This window comes from Crocodylus siamensis, chromosome 13 (assembly GCF_052110815.1).
Source record: "Crocodylus siamensis isolate JL-2025a chromosome 13, ASM5211081v1, whole genome shotgun sequence".
Classification (NCBI taxonomy): domain Eukaryota; kingdom Metazoa; phylum Chordata; order Crocodylia; family Crocodylidae; genus Crocodylus; species Crocodylus siamensis.
In genome coordinates, this window is record NC_143407.1 from 4,598,078 (window position 1) to 4,620,460 (window position 22,383).

Below are 22,383 nucleotides of genomic sequence, written 5' to 3' on the forward strand. Positions count from 1 at the left end.
CGGCGTTACTTCCTAGAGCTGCTGACCCGCATGGGCCTCTAAGCCCAGGCAGAGAAGCAGGCAACGAATCCTTTGGCGCCGGACCCTAGAAGATCAATTGCAAAGGAGCCGTGTGTTGTGGCGATGTGCGGATGGGCCGTTTTTAATGGGCTTCTGCATGAATGAGGGTCCCCCACCGTGCCTGCCGTCTCCCGGCTGTCTTTTCCAAGTGTTAAAGAGCGTGGGGGCTCCTTAAAGCCCGTGCTTTCAGGGAGGTTGGCATCGGCCACGAAGCATAAGGTTGTCGTCAGGAGCCGAGCAAGCCTGATTATTCTGCACAGAGACTTGGCACACCCAGAGAGGATGCAGCGCTGCTCCCCGCACGCGAAACGATGCGCTGTTTCAGCGGCAGGGCCTGGAAAGTGGCTTTTCAGTGGCTGACAGGCGGAGCGCCGTATCGACGGCTGCCTTCGCTGCGGGGCCTGCCAACGCACCGCCGTGCACCGCAGCGTCGAGCTTGGCCAGGCCCCTCTTAGGGGGAGCTCCCTTCTCTCTCCCGCCACGGAACGGCCTCCCCACGCTGCGGCCCTGATCTGACGATCGAAATAATCCACGAACGTGAAATTTTAAGATGAACGACTGCGATTTCTGCACAAATGTACAAACTCCAAGTGAAGAATAACCACGGAGCCTACTAGAGGCCGTGGTCCTATTAGAACGGAAACGTCCAGTTTCTTTTTTTCTTATTTAAGGGCTCAAAAGCTGGTTTTTCGTCCAGCTGGGCCAAACACGACGGCTGGGCAGGAGGCAGCCGCTGGGCCGGCCCGCCCGCCCGCACACATGGCCTCCCCGTGGGGACTACACTTCCCGGGGTGCCTCGCGGAGGAGGAGAGGGGGAGGGCGGGAGGGGCCCGCTGATTGGCCCCTGGCGGCTGCCTCCCGGCGGTGCGAGCGCTGATTGGTCTGCGCACGGGAGGGGCGGGGGCGGAAGCGTGGCGCTACGGCGGCCGGGAGGCTCCGCGCGGGGCTCCGGCCGCGGTCCCGCCATGTAACAACGGCGCCGCCGCCGTCGCCGCCGCCTGCTCCGGGGCCTCCGCACGGGGGCGCCCCGCCCGGCCCGGCCCGGCCCGGCCCCGGGCGGCTCCGCGGAGGTGAGTGCGGCCGGGCCGGGGTCCATGGCGCCCCCGCCCGGGCAGGGCCTGGACCCAGGGCGGGTCGGCGTGGAGGCGAGGGGGGTGCGGGCCGCCTCCCCGCTCCTGTAGTGGGGACAGGCGGCTGGGGACAGGAGCAATGGGCTCGGGCTGCAGCAAAGGAAGTCGAGGCCGGATAGGATTTCTCTCGAGAGGTGGGGGAGGCTCCGTCCTTGGAGGGGTCGGCTGGACAAAGCCTTGCTGGGATGATGTATGTGGGGCTGGTCCTGCTTGGACCAGATGCGGCCCCCGAGCTCCCTTCCACCCGCTTGTCTACGATTCAGTTTGGCCGGGACGATGCGTTTGGGGCTGGTCCTGCTTTGGACTGCACGTGACCCCCCCCCCCCGTGATTGTAACTGGCCTCCCTTGCCCCGGGTGGCCCGCGGCAAACGCCTGGTCTCTGTTCTGCCCTGAAGCGAGAGGCGATGCCCGCGCTCGAGCCCGTGCCGCTTCGCGTCTCTTCCGCCCTCCAAACCTGCCTGGAGCAGAGGCTCCGTCGGGCTCCTGCCCTGAACTGCCCGTCCCACGTTGATCTTTTTTTTTTTTTTTTTTTTTCGTTTTGCCGGCCTGTTTATTTTTAGGGTCTTAGCTCCCGTTTGTGGAGAATGGTTGTTCGGTCGTCATAGCAACCCGGCGGAGTGTACTCTAAACATTATGGAAGGAAAACCGTTTTTTCCATCCTAAACGAGAATTCCTTGTCGTCGTCGAGTTAGGGTCGACGTGGAGCGTCTCGCCTCTTTGTTGGGGGGTTATTCCGCGGCTGGACCGTTGAATTGCAAACGCGGATGCTTTTACTTTCAGCAGAAATCATCCGTGTATTGCAGTCTGCGCGCTCTGCGTTTGATAACCGCCCCCCAACTTTGTCATTGCAGACAAGGAGGATACAAATATAATTTTCTCCGGCACAAATTCCTCCCGAATCTGTTCCAGCAACAGACGGGTGGTGCCTCCTCTGCACTCTTGCATCAGTTAGGCAGGCAGCATCAGGAACCAGAAAAGACCTTGAGGTTTTTTAGAACCGACGTAGGGAAACATTTAAAAAAACATAAGTGTGTCCCTTTAAGTCTGGTATCTCCTTGTGCGGTGCCCGCTTTTTCCCCATTCCTGGCCCAGTGACTAAACAGCGATCCCGCTTCTGCCAGAGGTGGAGGATCACAACCATTGCGGCAGCTGGCAGAAACGATATAAACTGATCCTTGGCTTTTCCCCTTGGCTTTCCTCAAACTGGAGTTGATGCTCTTTTTGAATACTAATGTATGTAAAAGTCAGCCTTTTTCAATAGTGTGGAAGAAGTCAGACCTTGGTCTCATTCATGCGTTCTGCAAGTATGTCAGAAACCATTTTGGTCCATTCACTCCAGCAGCTAAGGACTCCTCAGCCCCAGGCTTAGCCAAGAAGTTATTAGTGGCTCACCTGCCATGTATGTTGTACTGTGACGAAAAAGCTCCCCCCATGGAAACACTAGATTGCTCGGTAAAGATCCTGGTTTTGGAGAGCACATCCTTGTTCTGAACACCTTCTTTTCATGTGAAACAGCAGCTTAGTTGTGAGATGAGGACTTGGGAGCTCAGGTTCAGTGTGTATTTGAAGTTGACTAAACTGTCAAATGAGAAGAGGTGAGGAGTGACGATCATGGAGCAGGGCTTATAACAGCTGCATCTCCCCTGCTTCTGGCTGTGATTTCTCTTGCAGTATTTTCCTGTCTGTCCCAGTGAACAAAGGTCAGCAGAGACCAGAGGTGTGGGAAGGCAGGAATATTTAGCTCTGATTCCTATGATCTCTTCCCTCAGAGAGTGGCTTCTTCATTTTAGTGCTAGATAGCAAAGTACACTTCCCTTGCTTGTTGGAAAGCTAACAAGTTTTTGGTTGGTTTTTTTTTTTTTTTTTTTTTTTGATGGGCTGAGAGGAGGGGGATTTTACCGAAGTGTAGGTAGGGAATGTGAAAACATAGGTCTTCGGTTTAAGTTGCTGTTTACAGGAAATTGCTTACCTGAATTTTTACAGACTAGTTGCCTTTCTAAATGTTACCTTGCAGCTCAAAGCTGGATTGTGGTTTGCCTACAGGAAAGTAGCTGAAGTCAGCAGAAGTTGTCCAGAGGTTGTTTAGGTACATAGTGCATTTCAGGGAAGGGCTAAATACTTGGGAGGCTCTTGGACAGTGTGGTGATTGGGAGGATACAGGTACATCGTTCCAAGACTAACCCAAAGTGGGGTCTTGTATACAATGGCAGCAAGATCCCTGTGTTCTTTGTGAAATGAGGAAGCCTTGAGACTTGGTAAACTATGAAGAGCTGGAGAGTCTCTGAGGCTTGGGAGTATTCCTACGAAAGGATTGGCAATAACTGGATAATTTAAGAAATGTGCTAATCAGGTTATCTGCCTGGCTACATATGATGGCCATTTAACTAAGGACTCTTCATCAGCAACAGTTTTCTGTGATCACTTGCTTCCCTTATCTAAATTATGGGAGCTGAGATTATTTTCCTAAGGGTGCGGAGTGGAAAACTGGGAGACGTGTAAATAAAATAACTTAGTAACCTAAATACTGCAGTGCATCTCCTTTATTGTCCGTGTGTGTGGTTTTCCCCCACCCCCTCGTTCTTTTCTTTATTTTTTTCTTCATGCCTCCCTTTCTTGCTTGTATCACTTTGTCTCTGACCCTCTTGAAGGCTAAGCAAGACTATTTGCACATGCATATGTGTGCATGCTCCCCCTCTCAGAATGGCTAAGGCCTTGCCTAAATGAGGGTATTACATGAGAGTATGAACAAGGCAAATTAATGTTCCCTACACCCACACACATCAGGTCACGGTAAGCAATGCTCCAGGGAACAAACTTGCTGTGCAGTGGAGTAATGCAAAATCTCCTGCCCCCCATGAAGTAGCTCTATGCAGCAGTGAGCTTGTTCCAAGGAGTTACTGGGTGTGATGCAGGTTGTGTGCGGTTGCAAGGAACTTATGGTGCTTTCTGCTTACTCTCTTCTTTCTTCCCCTCAGTCCACCCATTGTGGCCAGCACGTTTACTATGGTGACAGACAGGGATACTGGATCCAGTGGAGTTGGAGTGAAGGTGAGATTTAATGAACTGGCATAAATCAAGCTCCAGAGGAGTTCAAAATGAGTAGTTTAGTTTAAGGTGAGAAGCAAGGGCTTTTTTTTTTTCCCCCCTAGTTGTATCCATTATTGGACAAACTCTGTGGTTGGGAGAGATGTTGACAAACTTTGGGTACTCCAGTTCAGACCTGAAGAGGGGTGCTCTGTACCTGAAAGCTTGTCTGATCACTCTCCCAACCATTCAGTTGGTTCAGAAACAGGCATCACCAAAACAACCCTAGCATCAGTCATTTCCTGGACCAGAGCTACGCCATCACTCCCACTCTGCTGGTGTTTGAAGTGTTTGTTTAGAGCAGCTACAGCAGATCTCCGTCAGCTGTGCAGCGTACTAGGCTGCTCTGTGGGCGTTACGTACAAACGGAAGGTGAAAACACGTTCCCCTTCTGCGTTCCCCACCCCCCCGGCCAAGCAGCTCCCGGGTTTGCCCAGGTAGATAGCACTCTCTCCTCTTCAACTGTTGCAGGAGGAAGATCGCCATGCTCATAAAAAGCACTGTTGCATAATTTCTTAGTTTGTCTGCCCTTATCTCTTGGAGACTTGCTTGAGGGTAATGTTGTCCAGGGTAAGGATAGCTTGTGTACTTAACTGGTTTAGGCATGTGAAGTCAGAACAGGCTGCTGAACACCCAGGCTGGTGTGTGTGTGTAGGGGTGAGCCTAGCCAGGGGAAAGTAGTTTAGAGAGCCCCTTATTGCAAATGGAAGTGCACACAGGGGAAAAGAGATGGGAATGCTGCTCCCCGATTTATGCACTGGGGTTGGAGAATGGAAGTGAGAAGGTAGACACCTGTACCCTTTGTGCCTTTTCTTTGCTCATCTATAGTGCTGTGGCCCATCCAGAGAGCTAGCCCAACACATTTCTGAACAAGAAGAAAGGCTGGAGAGAATCTATCCCAGGGGATGTTGAATTCTTCCTGTGGAGGAGGGTTTTTTTTGGGAGCTTACTCAGAAAACCGAAATGGGGTGTATGACCCCAAAAAGGGAACATGCTGCAGACAGGGTGAATGTGAACAGCTCTGCTAGGCACCTGTGACAGACACGAAGCACTTCAACCCATCCTGGCCAAGTCCTGAAAACCCTACAGAACACAAGATGCTGCTCTTACCTGTTCGCTCTTCCTATAAAGCAGTGACCCTCCCCAGCATGATGGAGAAGCACTCTGGTTCCTCCCCTCCAGGACTTCTTGAAGACTCCTGGGTTTGGCCATGCTCAATTCCTTTGGTCTCCAAGCTTGTGCTTCACTTTCTGTTCAGGGTGCAGTGTTACCTGTGGTTTATGTTGACACGCGTTCATTTGGGTAAAACCAGCCAAAAAAAAAAAACTGAGAGAAAGCTGAAGCCATAAATGACAGAACATCCCCCTGTGCTTTCGCATCCCAGTAAGGCATGTACTTCTTCCATTACAGGTCTGCTATCCCAGGACTCAGAAAGAGCCAAACACATCCCTGATCATGTTTCCTGGACTGATTGGTTTACTTTGTAGGGACCCCCCCCCCTTTTCCTTCTTCTCACAGCCGTTGTACAAAGCAGGAGGCATCTGCCACATTAAGCACATACTGATGATGTTTAACAAGGAAAGCACCGTGGGCAGGCATATGGAATGGAGCGGGTGTCCTTTTTGAGACTGTTAACTCTAATTGCAGCAATTTAACTAACTAGATTGAGGTAACACCCCAGTAATACAGTTTCAGTGTGCTGTTGGGCAAGTATTCTTCAAAAAGAGGTGAAACAAACTGGTCCCTGCCCTGAGGCACCTATTTGAAATTGGAATGCCGAACCCTGCGTGAGCTGTCAGCAGTAATCCTTTTACAGGGCTGAGTAAATGCTAAGCCCTGACATGCAGACTGTCTCGTCTCTTCCTTATATAGGGCTGCCTTTTGGTGCATGTGTGGATATGCACGGGGCAGTTAACAGATTGGAATAAAAAACTTTCTTGCTAAAGTACGAACTGGCAGTTCTTGCTGAATCTTGTGTTCACCTGAGCAGGTGCGTGCATGGATCTTGGACAATACTGGCACCATTTCACCTGCCCAAGCACTGTTGGGTGTAGCTCCATGAATTCCTTCACGTGTAAGCCACGTCCAGATGTTAGTGTGCTAGAAGTCACCTGAATACACGCTGTTGCTTCTGGTCTCCCAGTACAGTTCTCTGTAAGGATTCTGCTAGTCTGGAATAAGAGCAGTCTGGTTTTGTTTTTTTTATTTTCCTTAGGTCACGTTGAAAGGAATTTAAGCTAAATCAAAAAAGCCACTTGAGTTCCAGACTAAGAGCTCCCATATACAATTTTCTGTTTAACTTATACCTTAGCTTTTACAGTGTGCTGCATTTAAATACATAGTTTGGAGATGAACAGCTATGCATTTACCTGGACTCTGCATTTACCCAGCCATTGTAAACCATAAACCTTAACTGAAATAGCCTGCGCTACGTTTTTGACGCATCCTTAAGGCTCCTTACCTTGTTTGAGTGCTTTAGGCCTCTGGTGGCAGCCATGAATTTCATGGGGCCTTGTCAGCCTCGGGCTGCTTTAGTTGCCTTGGAGTTGCAGGTTCCTAGTTCGTTGTTCCTGTTATACAGTTTAAGGCCTTGGGTTCCCTTACAGAAGTTCCCAGCAGAGGAGTTCCCATGACTTAACCAGCGTGCAGATAGCAGTGTCTCTTACAGTGTCAGCAACAGGCAACACACGGGCTGGTGCTGGGTTATGCACTTTAAATCAGTGATGCACTTCAGATACTTATAAGTGGAGTCCACTGTTCCTTTATAGACTAGTCCTGCTTCACATCTCTGGCCACAGCTCTGCAAACAAGTTACCCTGGCACGAGCGAGAGCTGGGGGTTGTGGATATAATAAAGAAATGGGATTTGAATGGAGAGAGACCTGGGGCTCAAGACCTTTTCTGTGAATAAGGAGCAGCAACATGTGAATACTGGTCTGTGACATATCTCTGTTTTTGCAAACTGTAGCTGCGACCTACCGTTTCTGCCCAAAGATCAAGAGTTGGGAAGTAGGAGAGACAAGAGGAGGAAAAAATGGGTGTGGGGTTTTGTGTGTGTGTGCACTGTTTCTCGGGAGGCAACACAAGTCAGCAGAGTGTGAACATAGAGCAATTTAGAAATCTTTCTTTTTTTTGCTAATGACTCAATGCGACTTACCCAAAGTGACCCAATTTAGTTAAATGAGGTTAAATATAGCCCTTGTGAAAAAGGCTGCCATGTGGGAGGAGGCAAGGCGAGGCAAGGCAGCTGGCTTTTAGGCTCTCATTTCTGCAGGCAACATCTTCCACAACTGGTGATTTAATAATTTTGACTTGTGCTCCCTTGGGGAATAATATTTCTGCGCTTACCCTATGCAACAGAAATGCAGGGAACAGCGCTCTTAATAGCCCATCGCCTGTCTCGTTTCAGCTCACTGCTATGGACAGTGCTATCACCCTGTGGCAGTTCCTCCTCCAACTCCTCCAGGAGCCTCAGAACAAGCACATCATCTCCTGGACCTCCAACGACGGGGAGTTCAAGCTGCTGCAGGCGGAGGAGGTGGCCCGGCTGTGGGGGATCCGGAAGAACAAGCCCAGCATGAACTACGACAAGCTCAGCCGTGCGCTCAGATACTACTACGTGAAGGTAACGGGGCCCCTTTGTCCACCTCACATCCTTATCCACATTGCTCCTAGCTTCTACCTAAAGCGCTTTGCTTCCTTCTGATTCCCTTCAAGGGGATAAGTGTCAGCGTGGATTAAGGGAGGTGTCACGATTTTTCTTCGTACCCAGCATATAACAGTAGCTGCGGAATAGAGGATGAGTTGCCGCGAACTCTGAGGTGCTTCTCTTACGTTGCTAATGCTTTTGATTCTGGTTGCCTGTTAAAAAAAATTGTGCTCTTTGATACCACCCATGCTTTGAAGAAAGGCTTGAAGCAGCTGAAGTAGAATTATACCAGCAGGTAGTGACCTTAATGCAGTAACCTCTCAGTCAGTGGTTTATCCCACAACTATTCTTGTGTGGGTGTAAGAGATAAGAAAATAACACCCAGTTTCTGAGGTAACTGTGAGCTTGTAGCAGGTGGTGTGCTGCTCGGAGCTTATTGTTGCTGGAACGGCACAGTTTCCTTAATCTGTTCTTGTATTAAAAACTCTTTAGTACTCTGTAATTGTTATCCAATAAATAAGAATCCGCTTAGGCCGCTGATGTGTGTGCAGTGTTTTAGTAAATACCACAACAAATGGTAAAAAATGCTGCTTAGATGTATTGAAATAACTGTTAGCTAGCATTCAGTTCAGCTGAATGCTCCAGCTTTTTATTTTTAAAGCTCTTGTAAAAGAGGTGAAAGAAAATGGGCGGTCACAGTTGAATTCTTAGGTCCTGATTCTGCAGGTGCTTGTGTCAGATCGTGGCCTGGGTTAGATGATGCCCGCTGCGCTTTTGACTTGGAGACTGGTGATTGGTGGGTTTTAACCTGCATCTATTCTTTCCTGCTACTCGAGCTCCTTTATCAGACCTAGACAGGTTACAGGGGTGGGCGGACGAGAATAGGATGGGTTTCAACACAGACAAGTGCAAGGTGATGCACCTCGGGAGGAACAACCGGCACCGTACCTATAGGTTAGGGAACTCTCCTCTTGTCAGCACGGAGGCGGAAAGGGATCTGGGGGTCATCATTGACTCCAAGATGAACATGGGCCGGCAGTGTGGGGACGCGGTCAGGAAGGCCGACCACACCTTGTCCTGCATCCACAGATGCATCTCGAGCAGGTCCAGGGGGGTGATCCTCCCCCTCGATGCGGCACTGGTCAGGCCGCAGCTGGAGTCCTGCGTCCGGCTCTGGGCGCCGCACTTCAGGAGGGATGTGGACGGCATGGAGAGGGTCCAGAGGAGGCCACTCACATGGTCGGGGGCAGCAGGGCAGGCCCTACGAGGAGAGGCGACGGGACCTGAACCTGTTCAGCCTCCACAAGAGAAGGCCGAGGAGGGATCTAGTGGCCTGTTACAAACTAGTCAGGGGGGACCAGCACGCATTGGGGGAGTCGCTGTTCTCCCGAGCACCGCCAGGAGGGACCAGGAATAAGGGTCACAAGCTGGCAGAGGGCAGGTTTAGGTTAGATATCAGGAGGCGCGACTTCACGGTCAGGGCGGCTAGGGTCTGGAACCAGCTTCCAAGAGAAGTGGTGCAGGCTCCTACCCTGGGGGTGTTTAAGAGGAGGCTGGATGAACACCTTGCTGGGGTCATTTGACCCCAGTATTCTTTCCTGCCATGGCAGGGGGTCGGACTCGATGATCTGCTCAGGTCCCTTCCGACCCTAGAAACTATGAAACTATGAAAAGGTTTTTAAGGGAAATGGTTAGGCAGCTTTCAGGACATTGGTTGTTAACGTATTTTAGATATGCTTCAGCTCCTGCTGTCAGGGCCTGTGTGGGGCACTCTAGAAATGAGAAGAGGTAAGAATCACAATGTTGGAATTGCAATGCTCATAAAAACAATGCTGCCTCCCCACAGCCAGTTTTGGGGAAGGGCTGAACCTTGTTTTTTATGCCCACAGAATATCATTAAGAAGGTGAATGGACAGAAGTTTGTGTACAAGTTTGTGTCTTACCCGGAGATTCTGCACATGGACCCGTTAGTGGTGGGTAAGATCGAGGGAGATGCCGAGGTGGCAGGCTTTGCTGAGGTCAGCGGCACACCCAAGGACATGGAGAACTGTGGGAAAGAGAAGACCCAGTCTTGTGCAAAGTCATCCAGCCGCAATGACTATATCCACTCGGGCCTGTACTCGTCTTTCACCCTTACCTCCCTGAACTCCTCCAGTGTCAAACTCTTCAGGTCAATCAAGATTGAGAATTCAGCTGAGAAACTGCCAGAAAAGAAACCTGCTCAGGATGCAACTGCCTCCGTCATCAAGTTTGTGACCATGCCCTCCAAGAAACCTTTGGCTGCTCCTCTTGTCTCGGCCCCATTGATGGTCTCACCCGCTCCCACTGTCCCTTCCATTTCCACCATGTCTGCCCTTCCGACAGGAACAGAAGAAGTTCTCCAGCCCTTGGAGACGCTTGTTCTACCTAAACTAAGTGCTCCTGAAGCCCCAGCCCCTTTGCCAAACTTAACCACCAGCTTCACCCCAACTCCCCCTGTATCCTCCATTTCTCCCGCTCTGCAGGTCCCTTCTTCTCCCCCGTCACCGCCCTTGAGTTCTAACCCAGACCTGGATATCGACACGGACATAGAGTCGGTGGCTTCCCAGCAGCTGGAGCAATCCCAGAACCTCCAGCACCCATCTCCAGAGCCCAAAGAGCAGGATTTATCCATGCTGGATAAGGACCTTGCCAACCACTTCTCGCGATCCAAGAAACCTAAAGGACTGGAGCTGGCCCCTACTCTGGTCATCACCGGCAGCGATCCAAGCCCGCTGGGGATACTAAGCCCTTCTCTGCCAACTGCCTCTCTTACTCCAGCACTTTTTTCACAGGTAACCTGCCCTGTCCTTCCTGTTAACATCTGTTGCATTTTCTAAGAGGAAGAGGCAGTAGGTAGCTAACAAATAGCCGATGCGTGTGTTTGGACTCCTGAAATGGAGCAGTGTATCCTTCTTTAAAACAAATCTGAAACGAGCCATCTTACGGGTTTGTGTCTTGGCATGTGCTCCGTAGTTCAGACCATAGGTATCTTCCTGGAGTTTGTTCCCTCTTCTCTTCGTGCACTAAGACAGATACTAATTGCCTTACTTGTTAAGTTCTTTGCTAAGGAGGCATGTTTAAAAAATCCTTCCTGGGTGACTTGGGGTTCTTTCCAAGGCTGTGTGATACTCGTCTTTCAGCTGACTTCTGAAAATGTATTTTTAAGATGTTCACTCAACCCAGCGGGCAGCCTTTTAAGACAATGTTGATGAAAAGTACTATGAGTGATGGCATGGTATGGGTATTACCTCTGTGTAGAAAAGGAAGGCTGGTTTTCTCATGGGGAATCTGGCTGTTCCCTTTCAGTGTTTTGTGTGGTTTGAGCCTCTTTTAAGTAATAAGCTGGGGTTAGGTGCTTTCCTTAAATTTGCTCTGTCAGAAACTAAACCTGCTGAAGGTAAGGGAAGAGAAAGCCATTACACAATTTCTCAGCCATTCTTTATTAGGCTCCTGAAAGTAGTATGAGGAAAATCGGGAGGGCGCTCAGAAGTAGGGTGCTAATTATTTTTGCTCCGGTTGCATTTTTTGTTGCCGCCTCAGGCACTTGGATATTAAGTGCCCGTTGATTTTTACACCGTTTTGCTTACATTTCTAGAGCTGTGGAAATTGTGTTCTTAGTTCCCAATGAGTGCGTGCAACTGGGAGCCAGATTTCATTTCTTCCCTCTGGAAAACAGGGATAATTGGCTCTTGTTAGGGAGGTGATTCCCAACCAGGGTTTTGCAGCACCCTGGGGTGCCATGAGATCCTTTCAGGGTTGTCGTGGATTGCCACACAGTGTCAGTCCTGCTAGGTGTGCAAATATGTTGCACAAGATAAACGCAGAGGTTTCAAATAGGATCCACAGCGTTAAATGCATTCTGACCTGTTTTGGTCTTTCTGAGCTCTTTGCAACATAAATTTGTTTCTGTAGTAAAAAATAAGTGGAAGCAAAAAAACGGCATTTTCCAAGGGGAGTTTTGAGTCTAACTGGGGGTGCCTTGACTCTAACAAGGTTGAAAACCACTGCTTTAGTGGGTGCATTGATTTTCCCCCCCCCCCTTGGTGTTGTATATGTCAGGGCCAGGACTTTCTCAGATCTGGGTACGTACAATTAAGTTCTAATGCTGTAGGACATGAAATGAGAGTCTGGCTTTTTGGCAGTGTTGAGGGCCCTCAAATGCCCCTTGAAGCTGCAGGAGTTGCAGACCTTATTTAAATCAGGCCTCTCTCACTTTGCAACTTCCTCACAAACCTACACCGGGGCTTGAGACTGTCAGTCCCAAGCTGTCTACACTACAGAGAAGCACAGACAAGTTGTTGGTCCCAAGATGTCTATGCTTTTGTTGGCATGGCTGTGTGAGGGAGGGGTTTGAAGGCCTGTGCTGGCAGAAGCTGTTAGGTTGAATACAGTTAAACCAGCACCAGCGAACTTTTTCCGGTAATAGCTTGTGGTTTGTGGTTGTGAAGTTGTGATGGCTTTATTATACCAGGACAAATTGCTGCTTAACTTGAATAGCAGCGTCCTGACTAGGAGCTCTTTGCTTATCTAGCACACTGGTGAAGACTTCTTAGTGTGGCATGTGCATATCATTACTAAGATAGTAGGACTTGATGTACAATATACATGACTGTTGTGTGTATCTTGCAGACTCCCATCTTGCTGACTCCAAGCCCCTTGCTCTCCAGTATCCATTTCTGGAGTACGCTCAGTCCAGTTGCCCCTCTCAGTCCAGCCAGGTTGCAAGGTGCTAACACCCTTTTTCAGGTAAGTGCCTGCGAGATTTGTGATGTCTCAGGAATGCAGGGAGGGGTACAGTTGGTCTAAAATTTTGATTGCAAGAGTATGCCAAATTTTTTGTTGTAAACTGCAGCAGACTTGCCTCCAAACGTTACCGGTATTTCCCAACTTTATTTACAAATTGGTTACTTCAGTTAATCAATAATAAAGGCATGTGTGGCCAGTAACTCCAAACTATGCACCTCTGAAAGCTCCCTTTGCCTCAGAGGATAATTTTAATTATTCAACAATAGGAAGAAGCCCAGTGACTTCTGTTTTCCGTCTCTCAACTTTGTTAGCTTTGGAGGGACAGTTCAAGCTCAGTGAAAATTTACTTTCGCTAATCGGCAGTCTACCTTCTAAATTTGGCATTTCCCTGGTTTAAGTATCAAATACAAGCTTTCACTTTCCATGGGAATTGTTTCCATTGTAGGTTGATTAGTTGGGACTCCTTTAGCCCTTTTTAGTTTGCTTTCCCCATCAAAATGCACTAAACAAGCATGTGTAATCCCAGGAGCGGGTCTGCCTTGGAGAGATGTATATTTTGAGATAATTAGGGTCAGATTTCTGCCGTGTGGTCCTTGGCTTTGACACTGCTCTAGCAGCTGGAAATTTTGAGTCTGTTGCATTTCGGATGGAGATTCTTAATGATCCTAAACATGGGGGGAAAATACCTTGCAGAAGTTGAAGGGACATCCCCTGTCTCACAGCTTAGAACAGGAATAAGCACACCTGTCACTTGATTTCTGGTGAGCTGAGCTGCGACACTTAATGGCTCGTGTTTGGGGTTTAGGTTTAACATTTCCATGGAGATGAAGGTTGCAGCTTGCATCCATTTAAAACTCCCTAGCCTGACAATATATTTGTCTGCAGAGTCATCAGATTCCCCACAGGCTACATAACCTGTTAAGTAACTGAGGCATCATGTGGACGCTTGTTCCCCAGCACAGTTACTGGCACGAAAGAGCTGTGGCTTGCGATTCGATTATTCGGGATCCAGGCTGTCCTTGGTAGAGAGCTGACAGACTGTGTCACTGTCTGCTGCAGTTACATTGATAGTTCTGCTTGGGTTCACAGAGACCTGAGTGATCTTTAAAGTTCTCCTGGCTGGATGAGGGTTTGGAAAGGGGAGGAAGTCAGTAGACTTTCTCAAAGCCTTCAGGGCTTTGCCTCACACAAGGAGTCAGACGCAAGGATAAAGAGAAAATTAAAAAAAACCAAACAAACTTCCCTAATTGTTTGATTTTTGTTTTTTAGTTTCCATCAGTGCTGAACAGTCACGGGCCATTCACTCTCTCTGGACTGGATGGACCTTCCACCCCTGGCCCATTTTCCCCAGACCTGCAGAAGACATAGCACATGACCTCACAGAAGGACAAATTGGGGAGCAAGGGAAAGAGATGATATTCAGTGTAATCCATGTTTTTAAATGAGCAATTTACAATTCCACAGAGATAAGTAGACATGATTTTTGCCATTCCCAGCTAAAATGCCTTTTGCAGAATTCCCTTTTTTTTGAAGACTATATTGGGAATGCACAGGGAAACGCCTTAATTGGAGTCCAGGCTCCACAGACTTTTCTCTCCCTCTTTGGTTAAGAAGACTTTTTATTTTGCTTTGACTAAAGGGAGTTTCTGTCAGTGATGCAGTGACTGGATCTGCGTTGATTGCAGCAGACGGTGTCAAAGAAGTCTCTTCTCTCTGACCCCGGAAACCCTCCGTTCTCCTGCCACTCCTGCTAGATGAGATGAAGAACAGTTGTGAGTGAAGCTGGTATTCCAAGAAATGCGTGGTCAGGGGGTCTGAATGCAGCTCTTCCATGGGTCTGCCAACTTTCACAGCCTCAGAACAGCTAACGTCCCATCTGCTGTAACAAAAAAAAAATCTCATCTCGCTGGGAGACATTTTAAAGGATGTACTTAGTGATGGGGTGGGTGAGAAGCGGACGCTTTCTAGCTGGGGTTGTACACGGGCAATTGGGCAGCAAGTCTGCCTCTCTTGGGTTGGTTGGCACTGACATGCCTCCATTCCCCCCCCAGGCCTGGAGTGAGGAAGCAGGGCTTGGAGACGAACGGGAATGGGATGAATTTGTTTGGGGTGCTGGAATTGTTTGAATGCTAAGAGCCAGCTATTTCCTGGTCCTCCACATCTGCACAAAGCCTGGACGTTGGCGGCGAAAAGGTTTTTTGAGCAGTAGCTGGTTTCTAGGGGTGGGGGTTGTCTGGGTACTGGGTGAGGTTGCTGTCTTGCTGCTGCGTTGGAGACCTTAATGAGAGAGAACACTACGGTTCTGCTCTTTTCCTACCAGTGTGGTACCCAAAACAGAAGAGCCTTCCCTCCCACTTGCCCCAGCTCTCGTCTCAGGTTCTGGTTTAGAGCTTTGCTTTTCATCTGAGGCAGTGTCGATAACTAAGACGCACAGGTTTGGTGTATGGCACTAAAGTAGGGAACAAACAAAGCTGCATCAGCATGAAGGTCCAGGCGTGCATGGTCTCCAGGTGGCCGCCTGCGGGGGTTGCTGTCAGTGTTCTTGGGAGCTGTTTTTTAGTATTCGTGAAGTGAGATTTGCACCTGGAATGAAAACCTCCGCCAGCCTTTTGTGGAGGAGCTGAGACAGGAAGGGAGAGTGTCAGCCCTCTTGCCTCCTGCTCTGTGCCTCCTAATGGGATGTCTCAGGGTTTGGGCATCGGGATTTATACCCTTTTGGGTCTGTCATCCAGCAGCTGTCAGGCAACGGTTTCCATTTGCTGTCAATGTACGTGCAATGACTTGGTGGCCTCAAATGACCTTTTGGCTAGCATGTCCACTGGAAATGCCGGGGGGCACCACAGTGCCCTCTGATTGGCATCCTTGTTAGCTGTCTTAGATGCTGAAGACTGAATGATCATGGGAGCGGTTACTCCAGAGTGGAGGTAAGGGACACTTGCAGCGCTACTTTCTGTATCGCACCTGTCCTTTGGATGAACAGAGGACTTAAATCTCCAGGACTTTCAAGTTGGCACTTTTTGCAAGCTCTTGTGTGTGTGTGTGTGTGTGTGTGTGTGTGTACATGTATGCACCTGTGTGAGCACTTACAAGACTTAATGTGTTACAAGTGGCCTGTTGTATGCTAGCATTGAAACGTAACCCCGTATTGTTCATCTTTTAATACATCACCCTTGGGAATTGGATATTAAACACCCCTGCCCAATACAAGTAAAAGAATATGCCTAGGGTCAGGGAGGGGCAGACAGTCAGCAGAGGTAGTGAGCAGCCTGCTTTTTAAAGCACGTTACTGCTTCCAGTTTTGGACATCAGCAGGTAGTGATTAGAAGTCACAAGCCCTTGGCTCTTAACATGACAATGTGCAATATTCACTGGTTATTAAGGTAGTCATGCAGAAAGAGAGCTGCAGGTAGTAATTGAGAGCAAGCATCTGGGATTTGTGGGTTTACATGTAGTGGCTTATGTGCCTGCTCTAAAAAAAGAAGTGTGTGTGTGTATGCCTGTGTGTGTGTATATAGGTGTGCGTGTGTATATATCTATATCTATATCTAGATAGATATAGATTTATATAGATATAATCTATATATAATTAGCAGCACTTTTGATGGTTGTATTAGGCTGGCCAAGTTTATGCCCAGTAAGTGTGATGCCTGGGGGGTGGCATTGCAGAATAAGGATTCTGTTTTTAAAAAAAAGTCATGAGCACTAGAGTTGTAGCATGATTGCTTCCTTCTTCCTGTGCCCCTGAAGACAAGCCGAGGTTCTTTGTTTAAAGTATACCTGTGTGTGGGTGTGCGCTCGCACTTTCTCACCTACCCTTTTTTTTTTGTGGGTTATAAAATGTTCAGTATGTGTGTGCAAGAGAACTAAATGCAAACCCATTTTGGCAGTCTTTAGATTCACTCGGTCCAGTAGAGTGCTGCCATCTCTGCAGCTTCAACGGGAAGTGTGGCCACGGTGGGTTCGGCAGTGCAGTGGCTGGGACGGGGTGGGGGCACTGTGTTGTTTGATTATTGGTGAATAACGTCTTCATTGGATGTTACTTTGCCCCTCTTGGGATTTTCTACTTCTTGACATGCCATTGAGAAGACTCTTGTCCCCTAACCACTGCTGAGAAAAAGATCTCCTTTTTAGAGCTGTTCAGTCAGCAGGTATCCTTGGATGGCAGCAGGCAGAGGTGACTGAGGAGAGGCTAGTTTGCTTAGTTTTCCCCTATTGTGACTTCCCAGATGACTATTAAACAAGTGACTTGGTTTTGTACATGTTGCCTCACTAGTGAGATGGCTTGTAAACACACACTTATTGACAAGGACACGACTGTCAACAGTTTGGGATAGGAACATTCCTGACAACACATGGTGTAGGTGTAACTTTCTGTGAGTCTCTTCTATCCTCCCAGCTTCCTTCAGGGTGATCTTGCCGGTTCCTGCTACTTGTTCTTAATGAGGGGCTTTTATTTTATTTAAGGCTTTATAGTGCCATTGTGCATTGTTGGCTAAAAGGTAACAAAAATGGCTATTGCAGGATATTGCAGTTGCTGCTGCATAATAACCTTGCAAAGTCATGGAGCTTGCCCTGCCGCCGCCTCTGCCATATCTGCTCCTTTCTCTTAGGAGGCTTGAATCTCCATGGGTGTCACTCCCACCACTTTCCCGGCAGCTGGAGATGGGCATCCTGAGGGAGGTGGTATATGTGGCATAGTCTACTGCTAGAGGAATCCAATTTGTTCCGTATCCACTTGCCTGCAGGGCGGGCAATCCCAGTCTGAGGGAGGCAGAAGGGAACGCAGAAGGAGGTTGTCTGTTCAGCAGAAGGGCCGCTTGAGACTGTATGCTCTTGTGTTGAAAATTGGTCTTCAGAGGTAGTTGCTGAATCTAGTTCTCGTGCACCATCCTTAGTTCGGGTTGTGTTTTGCAGTCGGTTGGGAAGCGAGGAGAGACTGAGTCCTTGAATTCCAGAGCTCTTGATTATATACCGAATATCCAAGGGCTTTGACATCAGTGCGTTTCTGAATGGGACGTGCATTGCGAAGGGCCTTGGCATTCAGGGCCTTGGGATAATTTCTCTCTCTGCTACAATTTCACAGCCTCGGAGATACCTAGCACATAGATACATTCTTTTTGGCCTTTTTGTGTGTTCAGTTTAACCTCAGTGACAGTCGCTCATATGCATATATCTTCCTTTATGCAACACAATCACTTCTCAAAACCAGGGCCATGTATTACCCTGGCAAGGATCTCTGTCATTCATTCGACTTTACTGCAAGCACTTCTGCAACAAATCAAAATGTTATACGAGGACGTGATTAAAATAACTCTGCAATTCTCTGGGTGAAGGCAAATTTAGAACTCGGATCCACTCAAGTGAGGTTTTCCAATGCTGCGTTCAGAAGCCTCCAGTTCTGATGGTCTAGTAGGTATCTAGATGATCTGATGATCTAGTAGGTATCACTCATGTATCTACTTTTAATGATCTTTTTTGCTACTATTTTTATAGCATTTTTATATGTAATCACATTTTACTCTACAATTTAACGTTTTATTTTCAGTTTTAATATGTGCTTGTTTACAAGATGCATCTCACTTGTATCACGAGGCTAGCTTGGTAAGTGTGCAGTAGAAATCAGACCGTTTCAGTAGGTAATGAATGTTGTCAAGATTGACAGACATTCACATTTGATTGTTTGGGTTTATGGATCTCTCAAAGAATTTTGCTCTGTTTCTGTCCTTGGTTCTCATGCATAAGAAATCCATGTAGTTTGGGGTCTCTGAGATATGAGCTTTGTGTGCTTTATCTTGCCTAAAAGAAATGCAAAACTCAAGAACTCTTGGTTCGGAGGTGATAATTTTTTGTGGCTTCTTAGTTGCTCTAATAAAAGGTATCATCTCTGAACCAAGAGTGCTAGAGTTTTGCATTTCTTTTTGTCTCACGGCTACCAAATACATCCCGTTATCTTGCTTAAAGAAGGAGGCACAGTGCACAGCTTGTCTGCTGGAGAGAAACCCCAGGGCCCATCCTGCAGCAGCAGCAGCAGCAAGGTTGAACTTCCATCATTCGTGCAACCGTGGTCTTTGGGAAGTTGATTCCAGATGCTTTAAAAAGGTGCAGTAGGATCTGCTCAAAAGCGGCAGTCTAGTGAAATGGTTTTAACGGTGATTTAATGTAGTGATGGTGAATGTGATGGCTGCTGCTTATCCTGAAGGGGACTGACGAAATTTCTGTTTGATGCGGAAGCATTTGGTCAGTGCCAGTGGGATAAGTAATGGTTAACACGTAAAATGCTAAATACCAATCCTTTTCATACTGTGGCAGTCAAAGGAGGATTACAAGAGGAAAAGCAGTGACCAGTGTTTTTATGCTTAGGGTTTTAATGCAGTTCTTTCACACAGTCTCTTCATTGGATAGGAGCTCTCGGTTCGCAGCAGAGAGCTGGCTGGTTGAGGGGATTCCTGGTTGCATCACGGGTATGTTTGAGACGGTTATTTTTGTCGGCGTTCTTGAAGGATGGTTCTGGCCAGGCGGATCCTTGTGAGCGTATTCCTCCTCCCCGATTTACCAACTTTTAGCACACCCCAGAGCCGTTGTAGCTGCAGGAAGGAAAGCAGCATTGCACTCTGCCTCGTGCATCATCAGCAGACTCGCTGCTTGAATTTCTTGGCTGTCTCTCTGATGCCATGTGAAGCGGAAAGAACAGAACTCGATCTTCAGATAGCCAGAGCTTGACGTTAGAAATGCTGTGGGTTTGTCTTGTACAATGAACAGGCTGACATGGGAGGGACACATTCCACGTGGGATCTCCATCTTCTTTACGGGACAGGTTTCCTGACCATAACAATGCTTTAAACTGTGGCACCAGGTAAGGAAAAGGAGCAAAAAACCCTTGCAGACTCTTAAGTTTCCCCTCCCTCATGACGGTTAAGACGGGACGTCAGCCTTTAACTCAGATGGTTCTACAAAAGCCAGGAAAATAACTGATTTGATTATTAGACTTCCTTTCAACCTCCCATCAAAAGAAGGTAAAATATGTCAGCTGATTGATGGCTACTCCAGCCACCTCGGTAACTATACAGTTTTTGACAGTTTTGGGACCTGGTCTTGCTTTTTATACATGTTTAATTGAGACTGGAATAACTTTGTACTTACCAAAACGCATCACACACACACACTTTTTGAGGGACATAGATTCATTCTCTATTAGTTTCCAGACTTGTAGCAGATAATGTCTAAAATATATATTGAGGATAAGTACTGCACTTTGCAGTTGCCACTTTTTAAGGGTTTTGCACATTTGAAGTTTTGTGTGTTTAGTAGAAAGCAGAACTGAAATCCATTTTGCCATGTTACATATTCAGTGCTTGCCAATTTTTTTTGTTTTTTTTTTTTTAAACATCTGATCTGATGTAAATCTCCCAGAAAGTGTCTTAAAGTGGTCACTGGTCTAGTTTGATGCTCATGGAACTTGAATTTGGCTAAGTAAGTTGCTTCTTTTAAAACTTAGAAAAATATTCTCAGTTGAGACTTTGCAGAAGAAGATTCATCTCAGCCGCATCATTCTGACCCTCCGGAGAACAGGGGGCTCGCAGTGGTGACACTGACTTCACTGTAAGCAGTGTGGACCGGAAAAATATGGCAGGTATTCGGTTGTAGCCCAGTTCAGTCCTTGAGCAGTACTTTCAAGTAGCACTATACTGGTAACTGGAAGCTCTAATTGTCAGGCTTTTTCATATAGGAAGGTGTTTTGGACAGCCTCTGCATGGTTTCTAAATTTGTACTCTGTGTGTTTGGGAGCGGTTGGGGGAGGGGTGGGTTAAAATGCCCAGTTTTGCTTGTAGGCGCCTTGAGCTGTTTGTAATTTTTTGGGCTAGTACGCCTTCAATCTACAGGCGTTGAAACCGCTTTATAGACTTGTCTTGACTTTTTGTTCTGCTATTGTTCAGTTGCACAGAGTTTTATATAAGATGTACTAGATTCTGATGTTATTTCTCTGTAAACATTGTTGAGGTTATACATTGTAGTAAGAAAAAAGAAAAATAGGAGTATTCTAAAGCTCCCTTTGAAAAAACTCGTTTGTATTTCTATTGCAGTGTTACCAGATGGCCTTATGTACGTCACAGTGCTTTGTGATAGGTACAGTAGCACATTTTAATGCTCCCTCTCCCTTACCTTTTGTGTTTATAGCAGAGACGTATATTCTTAGCGATAGAGATGAATAAAGAAGAAAACTGTATAGCGATGTGTACAGTGAGGACTGAGGACTGGTTATCTCCACAGGCTTGTATCAGGGCAGCCAGAAATGCTCTGAGGCGGGGAAACGACTCCGATCAGGGATAGTTAATGAGCAGGAGACTTTGGGAAGGCTGAGAATTGGGGCGCTGATGCCATCTAAATAGAGGTTTTGAATAGTATTGGTGAGATGTCAGTAAACCGAACAGCTGCCCTGACTTCCAGGCAATTGCTCTGACTTCCACCATCTTGGTAGCTGGCTCTGTAGCTTTTTTGATTTACTCTAAAGGGCTCAGTTGAAGGGGGTGCAGTGTTTGATGTGGGGGTGCATCAGCAATCTGATCAGCTCTGGTAACATTATGCAGTTCCTTCTCTGTACTTTTTTAAAGTGCAGGTCAACTTTGCAAAGTGACTCTAAATGGGAGTAATTGGACAAGCATCGGCTCAGTGAAGCTTTTCAAGTTTCGCTTTATTTACGGGGTTTAACACCCCCCTCCCCCCCCCAAAACCTTTTGCAACCTCAGACTGGAAAGTAGAGCTGGGTTCTTTTCACCTTGTGGCTGCATATACCAGCCCGGCCCTAGGGCTTTCACTGATAGTGAACTGGTACAGCACAAGGCCAGCTGGTACCCTCAAACTTGATTTTTAAACTCAGAGTACAATCCGGTTTGCTCCCTGTGACTCAGCTGGCTGTGTAGAGTCAAACGTCGGTGACTGAAAATCTTTTTTTCCCCAGATTCAGAATCTGGGGCCTGGGAAACGCATGCCATTTTCAGTTACTCTTTCTAGACTAGAATAGCACTTTAATTTTGTACCGAGTCAACTGCTAAAGCTAATTTCTGCTACATCCGAGGCTTGTCCTATCTCTCGGTGTTGGATAAATACGGCAACCTTGCATTGTCCTGGTGCTCTGATTACACTAGGATAAATGTAACTGGGGAGAATGTAGTTTCTCAGTCTCTCTCTTACTGGTAACTGTACCTTCTATAATATCTAGTATCTTAATGCCATTGTGTTTAAAAGAAAACAATGCTGGTATGTAATGCAAGTGCATAAATAGCCAAAGTTTTGAATAACTGTTCAGTGTTACTAAATCTGCTTTTATTTATCCTCCCAGCATAAGAGATTAGGGAGACCTTCAGCATGTTAAAATGCCATCAAATTCATCAAAATATAATTTTACTCCATTTGGGTCCTGGTCGAGCAGGTACTAAGCTCTCCAAGTGGATTTCAGGTTTGACAAGAATTTGGAGGGCCAAATTAGTCTTAAACTCTTAAGCTGCAGGATCAGTCTGAGGAAGTGTCATGTGATGACGCTGCAGATTTTAACCAATATTGTTTTAAAGATCCATGTGCTGGCTTTTGTACATGCAAATGTCATGAAGGTTTTTCCTGACAAATCAGGTGATTATAATTATTTTTTTTTCCTATGGCTTCAAATGTTGTGCAAAAAATAAATAAATGTACGGCAAT

The 22,383-nt window shown here is 47.3% G+C and overlaps 1 protein-coding gene across 2 annotated transcripts; it reads left to right on the plus strand.

The window, feature by feature from the left end:
* Positions 1-982: 982 nt before the first annotated feature.
* On the plus strand, positions 983-22,334 carry ELK4 (ETS transcription factor ELK4). 2 transcript variants are annotated; one of them, XM_090025026.1, is made up of 6 exons: positions 983-1,130; positions 4,167-4,239; positions 7,684-7,899; positions 9,813-10,736; positions 12,574-12,690; positions 13,960-22,334. In XM_090025026.1, the coding sequence occupies exons 2-6, from the start codon at positions 4,195-4,197 to the stop codon at positions 14,056-14,058; spliced, it is 1,401 nt and encodes a 466-aa protein (XP_089881152.1). In that variant the 5' UTR covers positions 983-1,130; positions 4,167-4,194; the 3' UTR covers positions 14,059-22,334. The 2 variants fall into 2 exon arrangements, with proteins under 2 accessions (XP_089881152.1, XP_089881153.1); XM_090025027.1 differs by lacking the exon at positions 4,167-4,239.
* The last annotated feature ends 49 nt before the right edge of the window (positions 22,335-22,383 follow it).